The following is a 23,653-nucleotide window of genomic DNA, read 5'->3' as shown; positions in this document are numbered from 1 at the left end:
CTGAGTCAACCTTGGGCCTGGTGGGATTTATGTTACATAAATGTATTTATTTTTATTTATTCATTACACTTCTGAACTGCCCAGCTCCTTCAAAGAGAAACTTTAGATTATGTACAATAAAATATGTACCAATAAATCTGGGTGTTACAAATGAGTAATAAAAATCTCAAATTCTTGTATTCTAAATGCAGATTAAAAGTTTACAAGTAATCTTGCTGAACAGAAAAATACATATATGCAATTTTATCCATTTTGTCAATTTTTTTTCAAATGTAAATCTTTCTTAACTTCGTTGTTTGAGTTTCTTTTGATTAATGCAACATCCGATATGCTATAGTAATACCTTTATACATAAAGGTCATTTTCACACCTTGTTTGATTATTTTTTTACAACCTCTTTGGCTATTTGCCTCTATAGTCATTTTCTGTTTTACTTTCTCACCCTATAAACTGCAATTTGCTTGTGGCTTTCTAAAAAGAGCATGAAAAAAACCCTCAGGCAGTCATCAGTACTGCTAGAGACAAAAGTTTCTCTGTGTTGAAAAAGTGTGATCAAGCAATTAAATTATACTGCCATGATTCATGCTTTAGCTAGGGACTAAACCTGTACAATTCCAAGAGAACACAAGATCTCATTAAAAATTTATACAAATTAAAGTCTAATTTTTACTCTAATGGTAAACCTGCATTGGAATTATTTCACTTTTATTTGTAAGCAGGGACTCAATCAAGTCAACATTCTACCATATAAAAAATAAACAATATCTGCACTGTGTGGAGAATTGACAGATCAAGAACATGAGATTCAGACTAGCCTTTTTCTTCAGATGTTAATATCTTACATAGAGCAGAATATTCTCTTGTTTGAATACTCAATTTTCAGGCTAAAAGAATAACACTCAGGCATCAATTTACTATCTCAATTACTTTTCCTGCCTTTAAAGCCAAAATGTAAGTATTTTGGCCCTGAAAAAAAGAGTTTGGGAAATCAATTCATTATTAGTCTGGATTGATCAATATACTTTTTTCCATGCCAAAGTGGGAGATGAAAACATTGGCGGCTCACCCACTCTTCGCTGCCCCTTCGAGGCAGCTATGGTCTGATCCGAAGTTCAGATGGACCCCTTGGGTGGGGGGATATCAGCGCAAACCCCGGAGATATCAGGGTTTGCGACCATCTCGCCCGTAGCGCTGGCCACGCTTCTGGTTTTTTTAGAAACTTCTGATGCAATCACAATTGAAATACTGTGCATACTTTTGATTACCATGGCTCAAAAAAGTTGTCATAAACTTGAAAACTCTAGACAAGATTACTCCTGGAAAAACTCTTCTAACCAATTTGATATTCTCCTAAAAAAACATGGTATTAAAAATGAAGATGTGGAAAAAGTAGAGAGGAAAAAATCTTCGCCTTCTGAATAATCCAAGGTCATACAATGGAGCTCAACAGTCAATAATCCAAGGCAATCTAAAAGTAAATGCTTCTTCACACAGTACCGTTTTCTCCCATGAATTGATTTATAATAAAGTATAGTGATGGTCAATAATCTGGAGAACTTTAATGTTAATATTTGGAGCTGACCTTAGGGCTACAAGGGAGGCAAGAAAGATACTTGATGGAGAAGCAAGTGTACAGCAAAGTATGAACTATGATGATATGTAAGTTGCTGCATAATTTTGAAGGTAAGAGTCAAATGGAAAGAAATGAATCAGGAATTACAAGTGAGGTACATGAATAAATATAATATATTGTATGACCTAATGTGAACCAATAGAACCTTCCTTTGCGGCACTGAAAGAAGCAAAACCAGAGAAGAAGGTAATGATAATGTTCAATTAAGATATTCAATATTGACTTGATTACATTTTTAACTCAGTTTAAAAATGTGACCTCAATCAACATGCTGAAATGTACTCAATTACAGACTGGATACACTACTTTATTTTCTGCTCCCCTCTCTTTCCCTTATCCATGAATTCGGAGGGGCAGGTTGCATCTCTTCAATCTCCTTCTACAGCCCATACCACCACCAGTTGAAGAATACTAGCTGACATCCAGTTCCAAATCATATATATGATCAATAAAGATCATTTAAAAATGTAATATAACTATCTTACATCAAAACAGCTTTTGGAAGCTTTTCGATACAACAAAAGTAGCAGTATGTCACTGGGCACATTTATACTTACTTTATGTATTTGTATTTATTTTTATCCTGTATAAAATTATTTTATATAATTCAAGGTATTATATAATTTATATAATTCAAGGTGGTGAACTCCAACACTTCCTCCTCCCATTTTCCCTGTGAAATGGGTTGGGTTGAGAGGAAATGAGTGGCCCAAAGTCACCCAGCTGGCTTTCCTGGTTGAGGCAGGACTTGAACCCACAGTCTCCTACTTTCCAGCGTGCAGCCTTAAGCCCTACGCCAAACTGGTTTTCAGCTGCTTCTTTTCTGTGCAGAAATTGATTTGATTCTAAACGCCTACTGCTACCGAATATCTCTCACCGACCCGTGCGCTCTCACAGAGAGGGTCTCCTCAGGGTGCCGTCAGCGCGGCAATGTCGTCTGGCGGCACCCAGGGGAAGGGCCTTCTCTGTGGGGGCCCCCACCCTCTGGAATGAACTACCCCCCGGACTTCGTCAGCTTTCGGACCTCCGGACCTTCCGCCGCGGGCTTAAAACATATTTATTTAACTGTGCAGGACTGAGCTAGATTTTAAATTATCGGTTTTAAATTGGGTTTTATTCTATATTTTTAATTCTAAATTAACGGGCTTTTTAGAATAAGTTTTTTAATTGTTTTTTATATTGTATTTATGTGTTTTTAAATGCCTGTACACCGCCCTGAGTCCTTCGGGAGATAGGGCGGTATATAAATTTGATTAAATAAATAAATAAATAAATAAATAATAAAATAAACCAGTTAAGAAAATCCTGTTTGGATGAAGCTGCTTTGACAGCAGCCCACAAAGCTATCATGTCCTCCGTCAAGATATTTTGACAGCAGTCCAAAGTACAAGCTATCCTGTCCTCCTACTGGACATGTCCCCCCCTCCCTCTTCAATTCTAGCAAAGCAGATGTCGACTGCTTTCTTTTTACTATGAGTAGATCTTCCTGGACAAATTTTATGTTCCAGCTGCTTTTGCCAAAATAACAGATATAGTTGTGTTATCTTTCTGTGGTATTCAAATGGGGTTGAGCTTGAGTTACAACATCACAATGCTGCTTTTCTCAGAAGGATAAGCAATGCCACATACGCATATTTTCCTATTTATATAGACACACAAACAATATGCATACAAAGTTACAATGAGTTTACACAGCCAAAATTAAAAGCATCAAAATACACTTTTATACAGCTACTTTTTAAAAAAACCAATAAAAGCAGTTTTAAAAAAAATCAAATTATCTGTCCATGCAGGTCTTTAAACAACCTGCACTTAGAATTGCACTTGGAAATCTAATGGGAACCAGTGTAAATGTACCATAACGTATCAAAAACTGCATGGGCTGCTGTTTTCTGGACCAATTACATCCTCTTTTGCTTCTAAAGGATAGTTCCATATAGAGTGCATTGCAATAGCCCAGTTGAAAAGTAACTAAGTGTAACTCAGTATGAACAAGAACTTCCAATCAAGGACCAGCCACAACTGGCATAGAAATGAACTTATGCAAAAGCCCTCTTGGACTTGATTGCCACTTGCTTAACCCCTCTTCATTTCTCAAAGTAATAAGGGTTAACTTAAGTTCAGCTGTAAATACAGTTAGATTACCAAGCATTGTACACTACTGGGAATATTTTAAAGCTAAAATAATGGATTGAAATCAACCCAGCACTTCTGATTGATTAACTAATAAGCAAAGGTTGTGAATGCTCACTGAGACACCTTTTAAAACAGAAGCACTTGACACATACTCACATATATCTTTTCAGTGGCCCAAAAGCAAAACTGGGTTTACAATAGGAATAAGAAAAATACTTCTTTGACGATTGTGCCAAAATTTTCCATATCGTTCTTGACCAAGCATCTTTCCAATGTTTATGGTTATACAGTTCTGCAGAATAAACCAAGCTACAGCAAAATTAATCTACTAGTGACTCATATTAACCATACTCTTTCCAAATCTCATTTCCTAGAAGCGCTCAGAAAAAGTTTTTACTCAATATATTACATTCCCAAACCTTTTATTGAAGGCCAATTGATGAAGCTTAGTTTTTATGAAAAACCGGACTTCTGATTTGACTGCTCTCTACAGCTATGTTTCTCAACCTTGGCAAGTTTAAGATGGCTTGACTTCAACTTCCACAATTCCCCAACCAGGAGTTGCAGTCCATGTATTTTAAGCTTACCAAGATTGAGAAACACTGTTGTACTGAAACTGAAATACTCTAATCCAGGGGTGAAATTCAGCAGTTTCTGACAGGTTCTGGAGAACCGGTAGTGGTGATTTTAAGTAATTCAGCAAATAACACCTCTGGCTGGCCCCAGAGTGGGATGGGAATGGAGATTTTGCAATATTCTTCCCCCGGGAGTGGGGAGGGAATGGAGAGTTTGCAGTATCCTTCCCATGGAGTAGGGTGGGAATGGAGAGTTTGCAGTATCCTTTCCCTGCCACACCCACCAAGCCATGCCCACAGAACCAGTAGGGAAAAGGAACATTGTATTTATCTGAACATTCTTTCTATGTGTGCTGCAGGAGAGTCCAAGCGTGGGATTCAAATAATCTGATTGGCCAGAGACTGAGTTGGAAAATCTTTGGCCACGCCTCTTCCTGCCAGCTGAGCCTCAGTTTTTTCAACGAAGACATGGAACGGGAGAGGATGTAGCCAAACCAATGAAATCGACCATTCCTGGACCCCGGAGCATGTCAAACCAGGGTGGGATTGGAGTCTCCTGCAGAGCACATAGAAAGAACATTCAAGTAAGTCCAACGTTCCTTCTCCTGTGTGCTGCTTGGAGAGTCCAAGCATGGGATATACCCAAGCTAAACCACTGATGGGTGGGAAACAGAAAGGTCCAGGGTCCCCTTGGCTGGTAGAACCCGTTGTAACACCTGACTCCCAAACGCAGCCTCAGCTGAAGCAAATGTGTCCAATTTGTAATTCCTGACAAATGGCGAAGGGGAAGCCCAGGTAGCCACTCTGCATATTTCCAGGATTGAGGCCTACATAGCCCAGGCTGCCGTAGTGGTTGCGCTCCTGATCAAGTATGCCGTGATGCGGCCCAGTGTAGGCCTGGCCTGATGTTCGTAGGCCAACGCGATACAAGCCTTCAGCCAGCAACCAATTGTAGATGGCGAAATCTTCTTGCCCATAGACCTGGGTTGAAATGAAAGATTCTGTTCGCTGGAACCCAGCCATACGTTTTATGTACTTATGAAGAGCTCTGCGGACATCTAAGGTATGCCAGCGTCTTTCGCGAGGGTGCCTGAGGTTCGGGCAAAAATCCAGCAAGATGAATTCTTGCGTCCTGTGAAACCAGGTGTTAATTTTGGGTACAAATGTCAAATTCAAGCAAAGCATGACTTGATTTGGATGAAAATGCACAAATCTTGTCAGACAGACAGGGCCGCCAGTTCTGATATTCTGTGTGTTGACGTGATAGCTACTAGAAAGGCAACATTGAAGGTAAGTAGTCTGATGCTGGCGAACCCCAAAGGCTGTAACGGAGGAGATGTGAGCGCCTGCAAAACAACGGAGAAGCCCCAAGTCGGGTACCGATGAACAGTTGGTGGTAACAGATGACATTGGACGCCAGTGCCTTTGAGGCAAATTTGCCTTTGTTTAAGATCACGTCCGCCAAGTACTCGGCTGCTGCCATCAGTTTACTGATATCTTGATGCAGACTCTCTTCAGGGCAGAGCCTCGCCGCTGTAAGAGTAAATGTGGCAGATGGTACTGAAGGCCTGTGACTGGAAATAGGTAGCAATCCTGAATGGGTCACTGAAGAAAAAGGAACATAATCCCCCACAACTGGTGTTTTGAGAAAACTCTGCAGCCCTATGTCAACATTAGGAGACCAGTTTAGTTGGCTCTCTTGTAGGGTCAGAGGGGGTAATTCCTGTTATCTGGAATTGTTAGCTGCATTACTGCTCATTGAGAGTGGTGCAGCCCTAGCTGCCTCTGGTTGTTGTTGTGCTTTAGCAAATGGTTTTTCTAAGGCTTTTTGCCTTCTTTTGGCATCTTTCTCAGCAGCAACAGAGATAGATTTGGAGGACTTAGCCTTGGATCTGGTAGATGATTTAGTTGAAACTGATCTAGCCCTCCTAGAATCAGAAGCCTCTGATCCCTGAATGAGGGAAGAATCAAGAGAATGGCTGCTGCGTGAGCCAGTATGATCTGCCATCTTGGTCACTGGTTCCAGCGATATTGTGACTGATAGAACTAAACTGGGCTAATCCCAATCCTGGAACTAATCCTTTTAGGAGGTGTGGAAAATCAGAATCCTGTCTAAGGCTCAGCAGGAATAAGCTTCAAACTGTCAAAACAGTTTGTAAATTGCCCAGTAATGGAGTCGCAGCTGCAGGAGGTGAAAATGGTGCAAAACTGACAACACAGTTTCTCCGCACCTATGTAAAAGCCACCACTTCCAGCAAGAAGTGCAAGACCAGCAACATGGTCCCAGACGCTGGAAACTTTCAAAAGGCACGAAACCCACAACACGGTTTCTTAGCACTTCGACTGGCTGCCCACACTCACAGAAGACCAAAGCCTCGGTCTGTACTGAGGTCTGTCAGTCCTACGCGCCCTCCTGATCGGGCTGCCTGCAAACTCTCGTACTCTCGTACTCTCTGGAACGAACTTCCCCCCGGTTTACGTCAATTACCCGACCTTCGGACCTTTCGCCATGAATTGAAAACCTATCTATTTATCCAAGCGGGGCTGGCCTGAATTTTAAATTTTTTTAATTTTTAAATTTTTAATAATTTTAGTGGGTATTTTAATATGGTTAATTTGACGGTTTTAATCTTGGCCTTTATTGAATAAGTTTTTTAATTGTGATTTTAAGTTTGTATATTTAACTGTTTTTAATGTAGGCTGTACACCGCCCTGAGTCCTTCGGGAGAAGGGCGGTATAAAAGTTTAAATAAATAAATAAATAAATAAATAAACAAACAAACAAACAAACAAACAAACAAAATGGCCGGCCACTGACTTTGTCGGATCGATCCTCCCGATTGCGATGTCTTGATCGCATGGCCGCTTGCACCGCCTACACCAAGGCATGCTCCCCGCAGCCCTCCAACGAGCTCCTGAAACTCTATTTCCACAAAAAATGAGCCAATGCAAGCGTTTCAATAGTAACTAGTAAGAGCAAACTCATTTGTGTCTCTCTAGGTCAACTGAGTTGAAAAAACTGAGGCTTGGCCGGCAGGAAGAGGTGTGGCCAAAGATTTTCCAATTCAGTCTCTGGCCAATCAGACAATTTGAATCCATGCTTGGACTCTCCAAGCAATGCACAGGAGAAATTTTAAATTTCACCCCTGCTCTAATCAACATAACTTTACTGCCATTACTATATAGTTTCCAAAATTTTACAAAATTCCATCCCTTACACCTGATGCCAGAGCAATTTTTTTAAAAAAAAATGTATATAACAAGACATTAAATACAGAACTGAACCAATAAAATTGGAAAACCTTTCTCATATTCATATTTCTTGTCAAACCTGCAATACCACTTACAAGACATATCTGATTTATCATTATTACAACATTAATTTATTCTGATTCCTCTATAAGCAACTCCCATAAAACTTTTATTAAAGGGGAACGCACTATCAATGAGCATGGAGAAGGAGACAATTCTTTAAGATTAAAATCAAGGCTTGTTCAGATCCTTAATTTGGCATTTTGCCAAGGGTGTGGAATCTTTTTGTAGCCAATAAGGTTACTTTTTAATCCCACACCATTATCAAAAGCTACAGAGACAATGGATGAGATGATATCAATAGAAAGAGCAAACTTAGAATTTTCAGGTCATGTTTCTTGTTTTCAGAGATTCTGATCTTTTTCTTTCATTGATAATTGGTGGGTTAAGCAAACTGCAAGCTTACCACATCAATTTATTTTTTTGATCATAAATTAGTTGTAATTGCATTACTGCTAATATATAGCTTTTCATCAAATGTCCCTAGTACAATTTTGAGGATTTGGGGGAATTGCAAAAAATATGTTACATGATCCTGGATTATACTAATAAATCCTCAAGGGGCACAATTTGAAACACTGCTCCTTACTTCATTCACAAACACATTTGCTTTCTGGTTTATACAAAACAAAATGAAAATTTTAGTTAACACTTAGGTGTAAGTTAGTATCGAGTCCTTGTTCATGCTCCTCATCAGTGGTCAAATTCAAACTACACTCTACTTGCTAGGAATAAACAATAAGTTGTAGTTAACAGCAAAAGTGAATTGAAATGTAGATTCAGAAAATGTCATGTAAAACATAGGCTTCCTGGTGGTTTAATAAAAAACATTAGATTTCAGTTTGAAGTTACATCAGAATAGGCCCCAAGAAAACATTACTGTAATTGTTTTCTCTCACATGCATCACAAAGCTTTACACATAAATGAAATCTTTCTCTTAATGTATGAATATTCCTTAACTTTCCAGCAATTTAAGTTTTCTTTAACGATTTAGTGTTGTGTGTATATTCACAGAAACTCACAGACACACAATATTTGGAGCAGCCAACCAACCAAATACTACAAACAAAACCAGAGAAAAACATTGTGAGAGGATTTTAACATAACAGACGTCCAAGGTTTATTTAACCTTGAGAAATCCTTTTAGCCCAGCTGTGATAACAGGTTCCAGTGAGAGAGAGAAAATATTGAGACATTATTTATTCTTTTTAAGATTCTAGATCAGAGTGTATTTTATAAAATCAGAAGGATTAATCTTACGCTTTTAACCAGAACAGCTTTTTTCTTTCAACCTTATTTTCCCCATCCCTTTTATTTTAGCCTGGGGGTGGGGGGCAGTTGTCTTCAATTTCCTTGTGTATTCAGTTTCAATTACTATAATACTTATGTTCCATTTTATATTCCTCTATTCTATCTTATTTACAGCACTACTTTACTTTATACTAGTGTTATAATCAAGCCAAGACCTCAGAATGAAATATTTTAAGCAAAGGAAATTTCATTCATCAGTAAACAAAAAAAACAAAACTTGGATAGTTCTTCCGCAGCTTACATCTATTTATTTTATTTATTTTATTTTATTTTAATTTTATTTGCATTTATATCCCGCCCTCCTCCGAAGATTCAGGGCGGCTTACACTATGTCAAGCAATAGTCTTCATCCATTTGTATATTATATACAAAGTCAACTTATTGCCCCTAACAATCTGGGTCCTCATTTTACCTACCTTATAAAGGATGGAAGGCTGAGTCAACCTTGGGCCTGGTGGGGCTTGAACCTGCAGTAATTGCAAGCAGCTGCTGTTAATAACAGACTGTCTTACCAGTCTGAGCCACAGAGGCCCTAAGTTTCTTCATTTCAAATGATCAAATAACAACATATAACACATTTGTTAATGTGTGATCCTTAAGGGTGTCTTTGAGTAGACTACTGTCTGTTGAAGTTGCTATCATTCAAGTTATCCATTTGCAGCACACTTATGCTATCACAGGATGCCTATTCAAGCACAGACTGCTTAGACTGAAAGCAGGTTTATTCTTAACTGTATCATACATACCCTGTTTCCCCGAAAATAAGACCCAACTGGAAAGTAAGTTTTAGCATGATTTTCCAGGATGCTCGTAATATAAGCCCTACCCCCAAAATAAGCCCCAGTTAAGATTGTCAACCAGATGGATGCATTTAGTACTGTATTCCCCCACACACACCAAAAAAAAAATAAGACCTAACCAGAAAATAAGCTCTAATGAGTCTTTTGGAACAAAAATTAATATAAGACCCAGTCTTATTTTCAGGGAAACACGGTATGTGGGCAACAAAACAAAGGTGCCTTGCTGCCTAAGCCTGTTGTTTTCCTATTGCCCCCTATCTTTTTAGCAATAATAACTACGCAGAACATGGTGCATTGGGAAATATTTCAAACTTCCATTATATGTATATTACATACGACTGAGTTCCAAACTGATCAGAGGATATAGATCAGCTATGCAAAATAAAAGTGATCTTCAAACAAGATCTGAGATGAAGGGACAACTCCAAGTCCCTCTCTGCCATTCCTTTTCATGTTGAGAAGAAAGTCTGAACACAGAGATAAATTCAGCATCATTTCTGAGAAACAAATTATAATTCTAAGCATTAATATGCACACGTATGTAGGCATAACAAAATGCTTTTGTTGTTGTTTAAATATTCTTAATAACTGCATTTTTTTCCCCTATGGGCTGTTGATTCATCTTTAACATGATCTTCGTGATATCACAATCAATATAATTCAAAGGTGAAGATTGTTACTTCAAAGCCAGACCAAAACATTAAAAATCATTTTTATTTATTCGTTTTAAAAAAGACAGGAAGAAGCATATGTCCCAAAGAAAAAATATCAATAAAAAACCAACATCCTTTGCCTTACAAGGCAAGAGTTGTTATGACTGTGCTTTTACAGAAATCACAGTGAATGGAGATCTAAAAAGGTATTAGAGCAACAGTAAATTTTGAAAATCAAATGGTTTTTGAGTTGGCTTGTTTGTTTTTACTGAAGTATGAATTACTGATTAAACTAAAGACTTGTTGCAATTCTAGAGAATTCACTTAGCTTGTTCCCAAAGGCAGAAACAGACATACTGCAAAATAGCAAAAGGAAATATTATTTGTACTCTTTAGGTGGGATTATTTTGACGCTGATACAAATTGCAAGTTTTACATGTTTCTTAAATTGGTAATAATGAAATGTGACTCCAATTATAAATTAAAATTCACTTAACAACTATCATTGTCACCATTTGCTCTTATTCCATTGTGAACTAGATACTTTTCCAGCATGTAGAGACATTGGTGATTAGAACACTAGAACAAATGATTATGTCAAGAGAAAGGGACTGGGACAAAGGTTCCCTGATATATATTTAGGTTTCACATATAACTAGATGAAAAATGTACACAAACAGAATGAAATTCTGTCTGTCTGTCATCTGCCTGTCTGTCTACCTATCATCTATCTTACAAATACAAAACAGCAGTGTGTGTGTTTTCTTGATGCAATTATTAAATAGTAAAAACAATGAAAGCTGGAGATCTTCATTTGAAGAACATACTACTGCATATTCCAATACTAACATTGGAAATAATAAATTTATTTTTAGTGACTAATTGCAAATTACTTCTAAATCCTAGTTTGGGTAATGAAACATCTGCAAGAAAACAGCCAAGCTCCGAGAGCACCACAGGTCCCTCATTTCAGCCCTGAGCTACAAATATTCTCCTCTATTGGTAAATTATTTCTTCCATAAACAAATGCTAGTGTCACAGAAATAAATTTTGCACATTCTACAATTACTACTGTAATAAGCTTGCTCATCTAATCAAGGCCACTTAGTTTTTTCTACCTCATGTTTTAGAGTTTTCCCTCATGCTCCTACTTGCTATCAGCCTGCCTTTGAATTATATCTGGAGTTCCATGTCTTAAAGTTTCAAAAGGCTCTTAAAAATGCCTCTCTTTGCAAGAATTTTATGAAGCTTGAAAACGTTTCTTATTTATTCTAACGGTTGTTGTAATATTAGGAAATATTTGTACTATTACATAAGAAAATATTTTCCATTGAGTGCATCATTTTATAATCATACGTATTTACACTTTGTATAATTTTTTATTTACCTATGCTAGTGCAGTTACTTATGCTACATACCTATGACATCCACGCACTAAATAAAATTACTAAACAGAGCTAAGAAATTCATGAGTAGTACATACAATTTGTCTGACAGTGATTGATTGGACTGCCAATGCCATGGGGGGATTGAGCAGGAAAAAGTCCCTACACAAATGAAGGAAAGCAAGAAAATAGACTGGACTTAAGACTAGTGAGGAAGAAGCCGCGATGTGTGTGTGTGTGTGTGTGTATCAGACGATGAGGAAAGAAAACAAGTAGAGAAGAAAACAACAAAACAAAACAAATGCAACAAAATTTTGGAATGCATTAAGAGCTCTTGGCAGATATGTTTTAGATCAGGTTTCTTGCCAGCCAATCATGTTCTCCTCCAGGATAATATTGTGTACTTTATGCAGCCAGGAGTTTAGCAGGTCATTCTAAATCTAGTTTTCATGCCTTTTCCCCCTCAAGTAACACTTCACTGAGTTTGTTGATTTAGAATATTTATTTTGCGGTTCACAAAAAAGATGAGTCTTCCAAACACAGAGATGCTTTCTGTTTTATTTCTCAGATCTCTTTTGCTTCTATTTTTGTCTGGTTTCTCCATAGGAGGGAATAGTGCTACAGAGTAAAATCAGACAAAAATCAAATAAAGCAACATTACCACCGCTGCCACATTTTCAACAGCGGTACAACTAATTTCTGCCATCGCAATCTCAAGTATTCTGTCTCAAAATTCTGTTCCATAGATTACAATCAACTTCTAAAACAAGTTATTAAATGCCTGCAATGGCATGATTAAAAAACAACTCAAATTTATTCTACAAGTTATCAGTGTCATTGATTTTCTTAAGAGTTGCATGCATTTTTTCTGAGCAACACATTTTCCTTAAGCAAATCAGAAACAGTGTTTTTGCTGTACCTAAGCAAAGTCTTACAATTCTGTAGACATACAAAGCTTTGAACAATTTACCCAACATCACTCTACAGATTTTTACTTGTGCTTTGTGCGTCTGAATATATACCAGCTATCAAGACACAAATGTATGGAGAGCACACATGGGGAGCAGAGTGTAAATTTTTTTTCTTCCTAGTTTCTTTTTCCCTGGAAGTGCAGGGTCCACCTTTTTCAGATCAACCAAATGTTGATCCATTGGTTGCAACAGGAACTGATCAACCACTTTGACACCCTGACATCCTGGGTTGAGAGAGAGTGACTGGCCCAAAGTCACCTACCTGGCTTTCATGCCTAAGGGAAGCCTAGAATTCAGAGACTGCTGGTTTCCAGCCTGGTGCCTTCACCACTCGATCAAACTACATGTTTGTGTAAACAACTGAAGTATGCCTTAAAATAAAATTTTAACCTTTTAAACTATAACTATGTATATCTGCATAAAACAAAAATAATCCTCTTTCTTTAATATAAGAGAAGAACAGGAAGGAACAGATGGAATTTGAACTATATAGAGAATCAGCATTTTAAGTATTTGTATAAATAAATCTTAGATGCTTTTCTGAGAATTTATAAAGTTAGTCCAATATATAAAGATTTAATTTGATTAAAAAAATTATAAGGCTAGTCCAGTTTGATTTAAGAGTAAGCAAGTATTCAAGCTATTAACCTCTTTGCTCTGTGGAGTAATCATTATTAAGCTCAAAAGTTGTTTTTTCTGAGCACATCTGATCATAGGATTGCACTGACGTATACCATTTTTTATCTTTTTTATCTTTTACCATTTATCAATGGCACTATCATTTATCTGGCACTTTAACATACACACCAATTTCAATAGCCATAGGACTAGTACTATAAAGAACTATTCAGTAAACCCCTTTGACAATAACATACATTAACTAATATTTTGTTAGATACTATTCCATTATAGATCATCCAAGTACTTTACCAGAGCCAGAAATAGTCCATTAAGAAAGATATCATCATTGCTTACTCCCAGATGTTTATGTTTAAATTGGCTAAGCCCTGAATTAACCTAAGTATAATAGCTTTCCATCATCAAGAGCAAGATTGTTTTAATCATTTTAAGTACAACTTTTTAAGAAGAATGGGATACTGCTGTATCTTCTCACTGATCACGAAGCTAAATGTACAGAATGCAGATGAAACAAATAAGAATGGCAAATGGAGAGTTTTAGTAATCTCTGCATATTCCAGCCTCCATTTTAATGTTCTTGGGTATAAATCTAGGTTTCACAGGTCTGCTTATGTTAATTTGATCACATTTGCTAAAGAAGAAGGGCAAAAGAATCCCAATGGAAAAAACACAAATAATTTATATAAAGGTATAGAAAAGTTAGAAATGTATTCCATTTCTAGAAGATGTTGTGAGATAATAAGGTACACATAACATCTGAGAAGTTGCTAATACCATATAACAATCAACAGGATACAACAGAAATCTAATAAATACAAACACAGTGCCATCCATAGTAGTACTTCAACCTTTAAAAAGTGATCAAATTTAGTTCAAAGAAGTGACTTTTAAAGAATGAGGGACGTCTCATCAGAAAGGCTTTAAGGGTCCAATTCCTTTGTCCTTTTTAGTTCCCAATGACCCCCTCAGAGGTCATGACCTGAACATTTGGGAAGTAATAAATGATTCTTTTCATATCCTTTAAAACCTATTTTGAAAACCCATACAAAGTCTGGAAGATAATGCTAGTTACAAAAACCTGGTCAGTTTGACAATGAGTAACATATGTTTTTAGCCATTGTTTTGTGAATATGGGTCTCCAAGTAATGCTCAGTTAACATCTGCTAGTAGCTCTCTTTCACCCTGGCACTAGACAGATGCTTGAACTTTGATAACTTGCCTGGAGGTGTATTTTGTTTTTAAATAAAAAGCTAAACAACACCTGTGTGGAAAAACAAAACAAAACCAAACCTAAGAATTACACAGATGAATCCACTCAATACTGTCTTCTAACACTGTGTTCACATTTTAACATTTCAGATATAATAAGTTAAGATTAATACTTGCTAAACTGAATGCCATGCAATTCTTGCCGTGTTTTATATAGGAATTTCTACTGCTCCAAGAAGCCGAGTGTGTTTTTCATGGTTCTGTTTTCTCCTATCCTTTTTGTATTCAAAAGAGGACCAAGCTTTGTACTTGTATTAGTTACTTTATTAATGCAATTTTAATATTGGATGGTTGCTATCTTTATTAAACATGTTAATAGTTGAATGGACTGATAATTTTATTATATCACAATCCTTAACAATGTATATATTGCACATTTTATTATTTTTATTATTGTTTTATTGTTTTATATGTGCTATTAACTATTTTGGATACAACTTCCTGTATCCAAAATAAGCCTGAGACATGGTGAAGTAATTTGTAGACCAGAAGAATGAATGTGTTAAATTAAAATTTAGCAACTGAAAAACTTTTTTCTCCTTTGGAAAAATAACCGTCTTAGTAAAAACCTAGCATTTTAAAGTTAGATCTGCAAGTATGAGATGAGGTTCAAAACTTATAGCCGGTTCTAAGGGAGCACTTTTGTTTATGATGATGCACCTGTTTCAGTCATGGCTCCTTGTTGGCTCCTCCTATATTCATGCAGACACCCAAGCAAACTGGACTAATTTGGTGCTAAACTTTGCTGATAATAATTTGTAAACAGAATATTGTTTAGATTCTGTTAGAACCCAATGTCCATAGGAAAGGAGAGGCTATAAGTCAGGGGACCTTTGTATTAGTTGCTATGCAGCCATTTTAAACCCAGAAAGGAGAAGACTTGGGGTGAGGTTTGGCAGCTAAAATGCGTTGAACAGGATTTAGTAGTTCACTATTAAGGTTGGGTTGTTGGTTTTAGTAAAACCCAATATGGGCTGGTAAGCCTGAGTTGGATTAGTTCATAGGCAAGTGGAAGCCCTATTATATTCAACACTCCACAAAATTTGTGATCTGTACCAAATCAGCTTTTAGTAAATAAGGGCTCAAAAGTCTTGTCAGCAACTAGCTTTCTCAGAGAACAATCCTGAACAAATAGTGTGGAATACTCGGGTAAATTTTCAGCCCCCAATCCTTTCTGGAACAATATTCCCTCCATGGTTTTGCCTTATCCTTGAACTGGCAATCTGAAAGGGGAACATAAACTACAGAAGCAGATTTAAACAGAAATGCAAAAAAAAAAAAAAAAGAGTTGAATCACAAACATTAGTTTGAAGGTGACTGCCCACACATTTCAACAAAGTAGCTTCAAATTCTCCTACTTCAAAAGAGTTCAAGGCCTCCTGGCTGTCTATTGCTGCCATCTGCTTTAAAGATCCATCTAAAATGAATTCTTGAGGCATGCAGGCTGGATTCTCGAGACCCTATGATAGTCATAAACTTCCATTACTTCTTGCTTGTCACCTCCCACATACTCCCAAAGAGAATGAGAAAGCAAAGTTAATCCCTGTAGACAGGAATATATTTGAAGCTAACCACATCATTCAGGTTCTGCGGAAGTATTTTTTAAATTAAGTTCCCAAGGAGGAGAGGGAAAAGTCTCTTTCAAAAATCAAGAAAAAAAATGTGAGCTGGGCAGGGATGGAAGATGAAGAAGATATTTACAGGTGCTTATTATTTAAAACCGAGGATACTGGATCATATTCTGTTTTCTAGCCTAATGCCATTCCAAGAATGATTTCTTTGTTAAGCAAATTCAGGGAAGATTTTTGAATGCCAAGGCTCATGATACTTACCATCTGTGGTTTTGACTGGGAAATGCACACATTTTACATTTTTTAAGATATTAAATCTCAGCTGCTTCTATTTAGAGCATTGGGAACTGAAGCCAGCTAGCATGACCCCTTCCCCCACAGCCAAGCTCTCGTCCACTGGTGCTCTAATTAAACATTCTTTTGTTTGATGTTATAAAGGCTAATCAGCTTGCGGTCATCCACTGGACCCCCCATTCAAACTGTTGCTCATTTTTTTCATTACACTTCTGTTTTCCTTTGTGTTCAGTCTTGTTAGATTTAAAGGAAAAAGTTATTTTTATCCCCTTCTGTTAGTGTAAAAACTAACAAATATGGAATTATATCATGAGATTCTTTTGTGTGTAGAGTGTTCAATCTTTTAAAAAGGAAAACCTTTTTAAACATTATTCACAGAAACAATCATAATCAGCCAAGAAAAAAAATGGTTATTCTTTTGTGATTGTATGCATATTTCACAAAAAGAGAGATTATATTTTCAGGGCAATATTGTGAGACACCGAACAATGGTCTTAAGTTCCATGCAAGGTTTTGATTGCATGTTAGGAAAAACTTTCAAATGGTTAGAATAGTTTGACAGTGGAACGAATTATGAAGAAGAGAAGTCTGCTCCGATTCATTGGAAGAGTTCCAGTAGCAGCTAATCAGCCATCTGTTGAAGATGGTTAAACTTTGATTCCTATATTGATGCAATGATCCTTTCCAATTCTATAATTTTACACTGTATGATAAGCTATAAAATCTTACTACCACTTTGGCTGCCATTTACAGTGAAAGTGATTAATTTTCACTTCTTTTTCTCTGAATAAGCATACACTCTTAAAAGTATAATAAGCACATTTAGTCATTTTAAAAGACAGATGACATTTCCAGCGTAGTGACTGACATACACTGAGATGACTCAGGAGGGGTTGGTTATTTCTCTGCACTGGGTGTAGTAAAAGCTGAAGAGATGGAAGGAAATCTAGAAAGATTATACAAACATAGAAGATTTTCTTAAAACCTTTTAGGGTTTCTTGATGCCTTTCTATTTTGTAAAAAAAAATAACAACAGGTACAGTCATGGCCGAAAGTGTTGGCACCCCAGAATTTTTTCCAGAAAATCAAGTATTTCTCACAGAAAAGTATTGCATTAACACATGTTTTGCTATACACATGTTTATTCCCTTTGTGTGTATTGGAACAAAACAAAAAAGGCAGGAAAAAAAGCAAATTGGACATAATGTCACACAAAACTCCAATAATGGGCTCGACAAAATTATTGGCACCCTTAACTTAATATTTGGTTGCACACCCTTTGGAAAAAAATAATTGAAATAGTCGCTTCCTATAACCATCAATAAGCTTCTTACACCTCTCACCCGGAATTTTGGACCACTCTTCCTTTGCAAACTGCTCCAGGTCTCTCTTATTGGAAAGGCACCTTTTCCCAACAGCAATTTTAAGATCTCTCCACAGGTGTTCAATGGGATTTAGATCTGGACTCATTGCTGGTCACTTCAGAATTCTCCAGCGCTTTGTTGCCATCCATTTCTGGATGCTTTTTGATGTATGTTTGGGGTCATTGTCCTGCTGGAAGACCCAAGATCTCGGACGCAAACCCAGCTTTCTGACACTGGACTCTACAGTATGGCCCAAAATCCTTTGGTAATCCCCAGATTTCATGATGCCTTGCACACAGTTAAGGCACCCAGTGCCAGAGGCAGCAAAACAACTCCAAAACATCATTGAACCTCCACCATATTTCACTGTAGGTACTGAGTTCTTTTCTTTGTAGGCCTCATTCCGTTTTCGGTAAACAGTAGAATGATGTGCTTTACCAAAAAGCTCTATCTTGGTCTCATCTGTCCACAAGACATTTTCCCAGAAGGATTTTGGCTTACGCAAGTACATTTTGGCAAACTGTAGTCTTGCTTTTTTATGTCTCTGTGTCAGCAGTGGGGTCCTCCTGAGTCTCCTGCCATAGCGTTTCATTTCATTTACATGTCGACGGATAGTTCGCGCTGACACTGATGCTCCCTGAGCTTGCAGGACAGCTTGAATTTCTTTGGAACTTGTTTGGAGCTGCTTATAATCAATCAAAGGGGACATTGGGACAGGAACGGTAGGCACGTTGGTGCTCTTATACACGCCCCTTACAGACCTCTTAGGAATCGAGTGAGGTCAATTATCCACCATCCGGACTATCCTGCGTTGCAACCTTTCATCAATTTTTCTCTTCCGTCCACGCCCAGGGAGATTAGCTACAATGCCTTGGGTTGCAAACTTCTTGATAACGTGGACTGTGGACAAAGGCAAATCTAGATCTCTGGAGATTGACTTGTAACCTTGAGATTGTTGATATTTTTCCACAATTTTGGTTCTCAAGTCCTCAGACAGTTCTTTTCTCCTCTTTCTGTTGTCCATGCTTACTGTGGCACACACAATGCAAAGACTAAGTGAACTTCTCTCCTTTTTATCTGCTTTGAGGTGTGATTTTTATATTGCCCACATCTGTTACTTGCCCCAGGTGAATTTAAAGGAGCATCACATGCTTGAAACAATCTTATTTATCCACAATTTTGAAAGGGTGCCAATAATTTTGTCCAGCCCATTTTTGGAGCTTTGTGTGACATTATGTCCAATTTGCTTTTTTTCCTGCCTTTTTTGTTTTGTTCCAATACACACAAAGAGAATAAACATTTGTATAGCAAAACATGTGTTAATGCAATACTTTTCTGTGAGAAATATTTGATTTTCTGGAAAAATTTCTGGGGTGCCAACACTTTCGGACATGACTGTACCTCATGGGAATTATTGCAAATAAGAAAAAACTGCTCCCCAAATTGGCCTATGGACTGAAAAAACTGTAAGTGTTCATAACAACTCACCTACTTGCAAGGATATGGATAGTACAAACAAAACATATTTGGAAGCTACGCATTTACCTGTCCATAATCAGTCTTGAATACAACAACTCCTTCTGCACAGGAAAGTACAGTGCTTGGATAATGTTGGCCATTTTCTCGCAACCAAACTCGTACTCCCTAAAATGGAGAAAAAACAAAAACCAAAATTAATCAATAATTAATTTTAAAACCATATTCTTAGTAATTTATCATATCTACCACACCCAATAGACATATGCAGATCCCATTTAGTAAATAGCAAAACAGGTACGAAATCCCATCCAAAAGTACATGTTCCTGTTTCTATTAATAACCCTAAAGATTATGGGGTAGATTTTTACCTTAAAAAAATAGAAAACCACAAACATATGTGATTCTATTCACTGAGTCACACAGGTAAGTTACAGTTACATAAAATTACACGTAATGTTTGTATTTATGGTACAGCGTATGGGATCTTTTGAAACTCAGATCTTCATAACAACTATGTCCTACTTCATCAAGATTATTTTACAGAATAAAGGAAACTTTATCTTTTCCATCCGATGAAGCATTTGGTTCACCACTTTTTGTTGCTGTTCATTACTAAGTTTAGGTGGGTGGAGGGGATAAAGTAATACATCAAGCTTTAGACCATATTTTTTTAACTGATTTGTCTTGAAATGAGATTATACTGAAAGGAAGAAAAAATAAAAGGGGTAAAAAAAACCCAAGAAGGCCATATGTTGAATTATTTGAATGCTTTATTAGTGGATGCTTAGAACTGAAAAACTAAAAAATTATAATAATGCCTCAGAAAGATTACTTAAAAGTCATAAATACATGTTTTTATTATAGTTACACAAAATTTCTACAGGAGTATATTGTTAAAAGTGATTTTTCATCAGCCGAGGGCCCAAGGTAGGGGTGGGGGGTGGCGGTTGTTATTAAGGAAGATCTAGAGCCGAGGGAGGCCACTGTTCCTCAGATTGCCGGCTGTGAATCCCTCTATGTGCGGTGGGGCCATAGGAATCAGTTGGGCTTGTTGATCGCGTACCTGGCTCCTTGCTGCGTGACCACAGCCCTGCCTGAGCTGTTGGAGGTACTTGCCGCTGTGGCGGTTGAGACCCCCAGACTTGTAGTCATGGGAGATTTCAACCTTCCATCAGCTGGCTTGTTATCGACGGCAGCTCGGGAGTTCCAGGCTTCCATGACGGCCTTGGACTTGATTTGAGTAAACAATGGCCCTACGCACTTGGGGGGAGGCACGCTGGATCTGATTTATATCTCTGGACAGTGGTTAAATGATCTGGAATTAGATGATTTAGTAACAGAACCAATGTCATGGTCCGATCATTTTCTCCTTCGCCTAGACTTCCGAACCGCCACTCACCATCGCAGGGAGACGGAACCTATACGTTGGTTCCGTCCCAGGCGCCTGATGGACCCGGAGAGGTTCCTGACGGAGCTTGGGCCATTTCCTGAGGATCTGGCCCACGGCACGACTGAGGAACTAGTCGTGGCCTGGGAACAGGCCGCGGCTGGGGCCTTGGACCGTGTCGTGCCTTTGCGGCCTCTGACCCGGCGTAGATCTCGTCCAGCACCTTGGTTCTCCGAGGGGCTGAGGGAGATGAAACGCCGGAGAAGACGCCTAGAGAGCACTTGGAGGTCCAGTCGTTCCGAAGCTGATCGGACACTAGTTAGGTCCTATTCTAGGACCTACCTAGTGGCAATGGGGGAGGCGAGGCGTTCTTACGCCTCCACCCTCATTGCGTCGGCAGATAACCGCCCGGCCGCCCTGTTTCGGGTGGCCCGCTCCCTCCTTCATCAGGAGGTGCGGGATGACCCTTTGCAGGGACGAGCCGAGGAGTTTAGTGGTTATCTATACGATAAAATCGCTCAGCTCCGGGACGGTCTGGACCGAAGTTGGGATGATCCAACCGAGGGAGAGGAGACACATCTTGTTGAGCCGGTTTGGGATGAGTTTGACCCTGTGGCTCCCGAGGACGTGGACAGGTTGTTGGGGAGGCTTCACGCCACGACATGTTTACTGGACCCGTGTCCTTCCTGGCTGGTACTGGCCACTCAGGAGGTGACACGAGGCTGGCTCCAGAGGATTATCAACGCTTCTTTGCTGGAAGGGGTTTTCCCTGCCGCCTTGAAAGAGGCGGTGGTGAGACCCCTCCTCAAGAAGCCCTCCCTGGACCCAGCTATTTTGGGTAACTATCGTCCAGTCTCCAACCTTCGCTTCGTTGCGAAGGTTGTAGAGAGTGCTGTGGCGCGACAGCTACCCCAATACCTGGATGAAGCCGTCTATCTAGACCCGTTCCAGTCCGGCTTTCGACCCGGATACAGCACGGAGACAGCTTTGGTCGCATTGGTGGATGATCTCTGGCGGGCCAGGGACAGGGGGTACTCCTCTGCCCTGGTCCTATTAGACCTCTCAGCGGCTTTTGATACCATCGACCATGGTATCTTGCTGCGCCGGTTGGGGGGATTGGGAGTGGGAGGCACCGTGCATCGGTGGTTCTCCTCCTATCTCTCCGACCGGTCGCAGACGGTGTTGACAGGGGGGCAGAGGTCGGCCGCGAGGTGCCTCACTTGTGGGGTCCCGCAGGGGTCGATTCTCTCGCCCCTGCTGTTCAACATCTACATGAAGCCAATGGGTGAGATCATCAGTGGCTTCGGGGTGAGATACCAACAGTACGCTGATGACACCCAGCTGTACTTTTCCACCCCGGGCCACCCCAATGAAGTTGTTGAAGTGCTGTCCCGGTGTTTGGAAGCCGTACGGGTCTGGATGGGGAGAAACAGGCTCAAGCTTAATCCCTCCAAGACGGAGTGGCTGTGGATGCCGGCATCCCGATTCAGTCAACTGCAGCCGCGTTGACTGTTGGAGGCAGTTACTGGCCCCAAAGGACAGGGTGCGCAACTTAGGTGTCCTCCTGGATGATCGGCTGTCGTTTGAAGATCATTTGATGGCCGTCTCCAGGAGGGCCTTCCACCAGGTCCGCCTGGTTCGGCAGTTGCGCCCCTTCCTTGATCGGGATGCCTTGTGCACAGTCACTCATGTGCACATTACCTCTCGCTTGGATTATTGTAATGCTCTCTACATGGGGCTCCCCCTGAAGTGCACTCGGAGGCTTCAGTTAGTCCAGAATGCAGCTGCGCGGGTGATAGAGGGAGCTACGCGTATCTCCCATGTAACACCGCTCCTGCGCAGACTGCACTGGCTACCTGTGGCCTTTTGAGTGCACTTTAAGGTGTTGGTTACGACCTTTAAAGCGCTCCATGGCTTAGGGCCTGGGTACCTACGGGACCGCCTGCTGTTACCACATGCCTCCCACCGACCCGTACGCTCTCACAGAGAGGGACTTCTCAGGGTGCCGTCCCCCAAACAATGTCGGCTGGCGGCCCCCAGGGGAAGGGCCTTCTCTGTGGGGGCTCCCACACTCTGGAACGAGCTTCCCCCAGGTTTACGCCAAATACCTGACCTTCGGACTTTTCGCCGTGAACTGAAGACACACCTTTTTATCCGCGCGCTGGCTTAAATTTAATTTTAAATGTCAAATTTTATTAATTTTAAATGGGTTTTTTTAGTGTATGGTAAATTTTTAAATTGTCAGGCTAATTTAAATAAGTTTTTTAAATTGCATTTTAATTGTATTTTGTATTGTTTGTTTTTTTCTGCCTGTACACCGCCCTGAGTCCTTCGGGAGAAGGGCGGTATAAAAATCAAATAAATAAATAAATAAATTTTCTTGATGGATGGAGAATTCTGGGAGTTGAAGTCCACAAGTCTTAAAGCTGCCAAGTTTGAAGACCTCTGCTTTAACCAATGAGGATACCAGAATACCTTTGCAAGGTGCTCATTAAATATAAAGTTCTATGAAATCATTACATCCAACATATTTCCTTACTGACTAAAATCAGTTTTGCCTCAGAAATATTCCTTATTATTATTAACAGCAGCTGCTTGCAATTACTGCAGGTTCAAGTCCCACCAGGCCCAAGGTTGACTCAGCCTTCCATCCTTTATAAGGTAGGTAAAATGAGGACCCAGATTATTGGGGGCAATAAAAGTTGACTTTGTATATAATATACAAATGGATGAAGACTATTGCTTAACACATTGTAAGCCGCCCTGAGTCTTCGGAGAAGGGCGGGATATAAATTCAAATAAAAAAAAATTTAAAAAATATGAATGCGTAGGATATTACAGTCGTATGTATATATGCAAAGAAGTATGGGAGC

General features: G+C 39.2%; 1 protein-coding gene across 1 annotated transcript in view; it reads right to left on the bottom strand.

Moving 5' to 3' along the window:
* Positions 1-23,653, bottom strand: part of MYO10 (myosin X) — a 157,955-nt gene that overhangs the window by 95,073 nt on the left and 39,229 nt on the right. Inside the window, exon 2 of the mRNA XM_058174767.1 lies at positions 19,460-19,558. Within this exon, the coding sequence (XP_058030750.1) occupies positions 19,460-19,558 (99 nt within the window). The remainder of the gene's footprint in view (positions 1-19,459; positions 19,559-23,653) is intronic.

This window comes from Ahaetulla prasina, chromosome 3 (assembly GCF_028640845.1).
Source record: "Ahaetulla prasina isolate Xishuangbanna chromosome 3, ASM2864084v1, whole genome shotgun sequence".
Lineage (NCBI taxonomy): Eukaryota > Metazoa > Chordata > Lepidosauria > Squamata > Colubridae > Ahaetulla > Ahaetulla prasina.
Note: the sequence above shows the minus strand (reverse complement) of the source record. Positions and strands in the feature narration are given on the sequence as shown.